Source organism: Artemia franciscana, unplaced genomic scaffold (genome assembly GCF_032884065.1).
Source record: "Artemia franciscana unplaced genomic scaffold, ASM3288406v1 Scaffold_1678, whole genome shotgun sequence".
Taxonomy (NCBI): Eukaryota; Metazoa; Arthropoda; class Branchiopoda; order Anostraca; family Artemiidae; genus Artemia; species Artemia franciscana.
The window spans coordinates 19,083-26,512 of NW_027062915.1; the positions used below are offsets into that span (position 1 = coordinate 19,083).

At 37.1% G+C, this 7,430-nt stretch overlaps 1 protein-coding gene across 1 annotated transcript; it reads right to left on the reverse strand.

The window, feature by feature from the left end:
* Positions 1-4,752: 4,752 nt before the first annotated feature.
* LOC136042654 (uncharacterized) lies at positions 4,753-5,667 on the reverse strand. Its single transcript, XM_065727616.1, has one exon. The coding sequence runs from the start codon at positions 5,665-5,667 to the stop codon at positions 4,753-4,755; it is 915 nt and encodes a 304-aa protein (XP_065583688.1).
* Between the last annotated feature and the right edge of the window lie 1,763 nt (positions 5,668-7,430).

Sequence of the window (7,430 nt, forward strand, 5' to 3'; positions counted from 1 at the left end):
AGATGTTGCTAAATTTATTTTTTTTAAAGCCATTGCTGGAAGCCTACAACTCTTCATTCTATCGTGATAATTCAAAATCAAGTGTAAAAATCATTATTAAGTGTAGTGGTTAGAATTACAATGTCAGTGGAATGTTATAACACACCCACAATTAATGCTCATTTTTAGCATCTAATGACAATTAGAGAGATAATAATTTTGCAAGACATTTGCAAAAACATTATGTGATAATTATTTGGGTCTGGTAATTTCACGGGTGAAGTAAAAGCATAAAGGTCTATTTCATAACTAAGATTACTCATAACTGACTAACCTTTACAACTCAGTACAGGCAACTTAATAAAAAAAAATATGAACTCTCTTTATTAACTACTAAATTACAAAAAGTATAAATACACATAACCGCCCTGTTGAAGGCTCAAACAGCCTGATGTTGGACGGCTGCAATCCTCTGATTCTCAACCTAATCTAGTAAAAAAAAAATTAAAGAAGGACAAAACACTCTCACTTAATTACCCCTTAATACCAGAATATACATAAATAAAGGCTAAAAAAAAAATTTCTCCCCACTCCCAATAAATGTTTTTTTCATTTTACTTTAAACAACCCAATATGTTCCACCTCCCTAGTGCCAGCTGGGATATCATTCCAAATAGCCGGAGCTAAATACCTAATTCCGAAAGCTGCACGTGTGGTATCTCAGTACTCAACAATAAAATTATCTGCCTCATTAGTCTCATACCCATGAAGTAAACGATTTACTCGAAAAAACTGGTAAAAACTGGAGGACATACATCATTGCAACATCGATACGCAAAAACAGCAGCTTGATAATCTCGGATCTGACCAATGTTAAGCACTCGTAATTTCTTAAAACATGACGTGGCATCATTCAGATTTTCTACATAATTACCAAAAAAACGTACTGTTTTATTTTGTAGGATCTAAACTCTTTTAAAATTTGCATAGAAATTACTAGACCAAAGGACACAGCCATAAGAAATATAAGGCGCAACAATGGTGTGGTATAATAATAAAAGAACTGGTAATGATAAAAGATGCTTTAATCGACGCAAAATTCCCAAACCTCTAGCAACTTTAGCTGCAACAAGATCACTATGGTTCTTCCAGGATAGATTACAATCAAGCTGGAGCCCCAAACAACGCACTTCATGCACCTGTGACAAAGACTTACCGTTAAAAAATATATTTTTATCAACACATGAAGGCTTACCAGCTCTAAAGCATAAAATTAATTTTATTAACGTTCACTGACTAAAGGCTCAAACTTGTAAATACAAAAAATGCCTTTGATACCCTATTAACTTTCAACAACAAATCATCAACAGATTGACTAGACATATTTAAAGCTGTATCATCCACATAAGTCGTAATACAACGCTCAGTTAAGTAGAAACGCATTGAATCAACATGCACAAGGTACATAAGTGGTCCCAAAACAGACCCCTGAGGTACACCAAACCTCACTTGAAAAGAAGAAGAAAACACATCATTTAATACAACTTGAATAGATCTACCACTTTAAAAACTATTAAACCACTTTAAATATTTACCACGAACTCCAAGGAATTGTAGACGTTTGAGTAGTATATTAAAATCCACTGTATCGAATGCTTTTCTAAAATTGATAAAAATGGTCAAAGGGATTTCACCACGTTCAAAGCATTTATTTACAATATCACAAAGGGAATGCACGGCCTCCGACGTCGAGTGACCTTTCCTAAAGCCAAACTGGTTTTCACTTAACATCCCCGTTTTCCTTAAGGTGATCATAAAGCCTTTTATGCGCAATTTTTTAAAATATTTTCAAAAACAAGGGTAGGATTGATATGAGTCTATAATTTTAATTTCTAGCTTAGAGCCACCTTTGTGATGGTGGATTACTTTTGCCTTTTTAAGCGCATCAGGGAATATACCGGTTTGGAGGGAAAGATTGATTATATGGACTAGACATGGCACTAAATAACACATCACTGACTTAAAAGTTTTCAGATTAATGCCATCTGTCCCTGTTGAATTCGATTTGATTGTTTTCACAACCTTTCATTAAATCATTATTAAAGTTTACCAGCCCTTGCGTCTGTACATTTTGCGCGACACTTGAAAAAAATTCAGCAAATTTAGTTGTGATACTTATTTCATCATTAACAAGTTCACCTTGAAGCAGTAGCGAATTAGGTGGAGCTTCTTTCTTTTTCCACAATAGGTCATTAATAACTCTCCAAATTCCTTTAGTATTATCCTTATTTAAACTCAATTGGTTGGCAAAGTATTCTTTTTTAGCCTTTCTTCTCATAAAGTTTACTTTGTTGCGCCTTATTTTGAATTCTTCCAGTTTCATGGCACATTCACTATTTAAATATTCCACATACGCTTGATTTCTCAAATCTGACAATGTAAGAATTTCGATAGTTATCCAGGGCTTCCTGGGTTCACACTTACGGGGTTTCAAGAATTTCACTGGGCAAGTCTTATCTTAAATTGGCTGTACCACCACGATCATACGATCAAATGCACCAGAAGCGTTATCTTTCATATCAATAATATCACTAAAATCAATGGTACTCAACTCTTCGCAAAACCTCTGTAAATTCACCTTTTTCAACGACCTAGTCATTACTTTTTTTTATTTTATTTCTTTTTATTCGACCACAAGGTATCGCTCCAACAACTGGGAAATGGTCTGAACAAGAGTATAGAACCACATCGGCATAACTACCGTCCAGATACATAGAACCAAAAAGAAAAATGTTATCAATAAGAGTGGCTGAATGACTCGTAACACGTGTTGGAATATTTACTCTGGGGAAAAGATCATGAGCAACCATCAAATTAAAAAAGCAATATTCGCTCCATTCAATGTAAGCAGATCAAAGTTGAAATCACCCATACAAATAAAATCTAAACCTGTCCGAGACACTGCGCGCGCAAGTTGATCAAAACCACGTTCAAATTCTTCCCGGCTAGAACTTGGTGGCTTATACACAACACTAATCAAAAATTTACTACTTCCCATATCTAATTCCAGACTAAAACTTTCAAATTTACCCTCTATCCAAACATCAATATCATTTCTAACATGCTATGTCAACGACTTAGAAAGAAAACACGCACTTCCCCCTCTATAAAGTGACTGTTTGGTTTTTAATCTCCAAATTATAATCTGGAAAAGAATACAATGAGACTGAGTGTTGGTGACTCAAAAAAACTTTCACATATACCAATAAAATTAACTTTACCTCGAGAATCAGAGAGGAATTGTAACACATCCTCATAACACGTGGTTAGGTGGCAATTCCAGGCACATAAACTCAGCAAATCGGCTTCCACGGGGTTTAACTACGAACATTGAAAATAAGCACTGTTTCTCAACTGTTTAAATTTAGCTTGGTTTATACAAGACTCAATATCATTTGCTATTTGTGCCGACAAAACCTGTTCAAGGAGAAAAGGTCGGCTCATTAAATCTTCCAGTATAGATGCAGCGAGAGTAAATGAAATCTCGTACCAAAACAAATCTCTCTAAATGAAAAAAAAGCAAGAAAGAAAAAATACACATAAAAACGGAAAAAAAGAAAAGAAGAAAATACAAGCACAAACCTTAAGACAAAATAAACAAATGTAAAAGAAACACAAATCATAACATATGACCAAAGTTCCTCCATCGAAGACCTCGCCAGCTTCGCCTCCTTCTCTAACATCCTGCCAACGGTCATTTTGGGTCTCCCTGACTTGCGGAGGCCAGGGAGTATCCAACACCATATGTCATGAGGTAGCTTTCCATCACCCATTCGCACCATGTGCCCCCAATACATCCATCGTCGCTTTCTAATGGCATCAAGGATGGGGGTATGATTTGTCATGGTATAAATCTCATCATTTCTTATTCTCTCAGTCCAATGTATATTCAAAATATATCTTAGGCAGTTATTATTGAATGCTCATAGTCGTTTTCCTAGTTGCGCAGTGATAATCCAAGTTTCACAACCATATGTAAGGACGGGGAGGACATTGCTATTAAAAAGCCTGAGTTTTAGCTTCTGGGAATATTTGCTATTTCTCCAAATATTTCTGAGACAATTGAAGGCAGAGCCAACCAATGCTATTCGGCACAAAATTTCTCTTTCAGGATTTGCATCTTGCGCAAGAATGCTGCCTAGATATTTAAACTCTCTCACTACTTCAATTTCCTCATTGTTAACCAAAAGTCCCTGAGCTAAGTCAGGAATGACTGCTTTTGACATTGATTTAGTCTTGTTAGCGCTTATGGAGAGTCCAACAGCATTTGCCACACGCTCATGTTCATTTAATATATGTTGTATATCTTCTGATTCGTGAGCGAAGAGTGCAATATCGTCCGCAAAAACACCATCTTGAAGGGTTCTTAGTGGGTTTAATTGTAGACCCCCACTGAAGCTACATCCACGAAGCACAAAATCTATGACTATGGCAAATAACAGTGGCGATAGAATGCAGCCCTGCCTTACACCCGACTGAACGGTAAACCAGTCTGTTAGGCCACCCTCGGTTTGTACTGTACACATAATATCGAGGTATAGCGCTTTAACTATATTTACAATTTTAATAGGGATCCCGTAATGTATTAAAATTTTCCACATGGTCTCGCGGTGTATCGAGTCGAAGGCCTCGAGAAAGTCAAAAAATACTGTGAGCAGTTGAACCTGCCATTCGTTAGATTCTTCGAGCAGGATTCTCAGGCTAAATATTAGGTCACAACACGACCTGTTTTGGCGGAAATCCATGTTGTTCATCTCTAAGAACTTTCTCCACTTTACTTTGAATTCTATTGAGAATAATTTGGCACAAAACCTTGCTGCCAACTGATTGTAAAGCGATGCCTCTCCAATTATCACATTTAGTCTTTTGTCCTTTTATGAAGAGTTTTACAATTACTACCTTTGACCATTCACTCGGGACTTTTTCATCATCCCAAACACGTGACAAAAGTTTAAACATGGGCACTGCTAGGGCGCTTCTACCATATTTCAACAGCTCTGGGGGTATGCCATTGTTACTGGCTGCATTTCCGTTTTTCAAAGTCATTAGAGCATCTTTTACTTCGCTGAGCAAGAGAGGCCCGGAATATATTTCAAGATCAAACAGTGCTACTTCAGGAATATTTAAAGAAGTCGTGGGAGGCACTTGGCTTAATACCTCGGTGAAATGTTCCATCCAACGTCGGTTTATGTCATCTGTCTGGGTTAATAAGATGCCTTCTTTGTTTTCAAATTGGGTTAAAGAAGCCTTCGAAATATTCGCAAGTTCCTTCGTTATAGCGTGCACAGTACGATTATCTCCTCGCCTGGCGGCTACTTCAGCCTGATCAGCCATAGTTTCGAGGAACACCCTCTTTTCATTCCTAGTCCGTGTTTTGACTTGTTTTTTGAGACGCTTATACTGCGTTTTTAAATCATCAAGATATTCTCTAGTGCATGTCCTGTTATGCTCATGTCTATCTACGAGAATTTCGGCTTCTGCCCTTTGATAAATGATATCCCAGGTACTTTCAGATATCCACTGCTCTTTCTTCTTCCTGTTATATACCACAGCTTCTTGTGCCACTTCTTTCAGGGACTCGACGATCTTTTCCCATTGATTATCAATTGACAACTCGTCCCTTAGCATGGAAAACTTATTTGACAAAGTAGATGTATACTTTTGTAATATATACGGGTCCTGCAGCTTTCTTACATTAAACCTTTTTAATAACCGCTGGGGCCTTATGACAGTTTTTAGTTTCAGCTTAAACTTAGCAACAACAAGTTGATGGTCGAAATAGCAGTCGGTACCTCGAAAGGTCCTAATATCCTCTAAACAACGTCGCCTGTGCTTGGCAATTAAAATATGGTCTATTTCATTTCATGTTACACCATCAGGCGAGTTCCAAGTATATTTGTGTATATGTTTTTGAGGGAACCATGATGCGCCGACGATAAGTTCATGAGTCGCACAAAAGTCAATTAAGCGTACGCCACTATCATTGATTTCCCTTAGTCCATGCTTACCAAGGATAGCGGGGGCATAGGAGGCATCACTTCCAACTTTAGCGTTAAAGTCCCCACACAAAGTCACAATATCATGCCGATGCGCTTTAACAACAACATTTGACAACACGCGATAAAAATCATCCTTGGTCTGGTCAACGGTATCCTTGGTTGGGGCATACACAACAATAACTGTCAATTTGGCCTGAGAAGTGGAAAAGCGAGCACAAAGGACTCGCTCATTAAGGCCGGACGCTCCTCCAGAATTTATACTGCCTGTTCAGTTCTTTTTCAATCGCGGCAAATCACACAAATACTCAAGGTTATCTGATTTCACTACCGTCATTAAACTCAAGGGGTTTCTCACTGAAAATTACGATTAATGTATATTCATTCTTCGTAATTCGACAAGTAAATAGGAATATTTATTTGGAAAAGAACTATTATTCGAGGAGAAAATTAGGGAAATTGTTATTCGAGATTTTTTTTTTGGAGGAGGGGGGTTCAACTCTTACGAAAGAAATACCAGGAAAACACAGGAAAATTAAACATTTTGCTGAGAAAATTAAGCATTATACAAATTTAAGGTGGGTGAATCCCTCGCCTGTGTGTGTGCCTGTGGTCTGGTCATCATTATTTGCCAGGAGACGTGGTATAAAATTGTGGAAATTACAAATAAAAAGTACATATTTTCGGGTTTTTACTTCATGCAGACCTATTTAGAAAAATATAATTTAAATAATTGCTCGCAGCGAAGTGACAAATTTATTTCATGTTATCAAAAAGTTCGTGGTAACGAACTGTACTAAGGAGCGACCCGGCTCAATAGTAACCAAAACTCCTAAAAACGGATTTTTGATACCAATGGCTACATGAACAAAATTGCATTTTAATGCTGACTTTAAATATATGAGATACCTATCTAAAATTACGAGTCTAAGAAAAATTGCCTTATTTTAGAAAATAGAGGGAAACACCCGATAAAAGTAATAAAACCAAAGTTACACCCATCCAAATCAGCCTATCAGGGAACTCTACCGTGGAAGTGTTAAGCTTCTATCAGCAAAAATATGAATTTTTTTTCCAGGGGTGATTATATCGAACCAGTTGTCATAGAATGTTGCGAGCGGGCTCATTCCAACGGAAATGAAGTTATATACAAGTGAATTATATATGAAAAATGAAGTATATCGTACCCTTTTTAAGTGATCTAAAAAATTGGAGGGCACCTAGGCCTTCTCCCACGCTAATTATTTTCCCACAGTCATCCGATTAAAATTGTGAGATAGCCATTTTATTCAGCATAGTCGAAAAACCTTATAACTGTGTCTTTGGGGACGACTTATTCCACCAGAATCCCCGTGGAAGGGGCTACAAGTTACAAACTTTGATCAGTGTTTATAT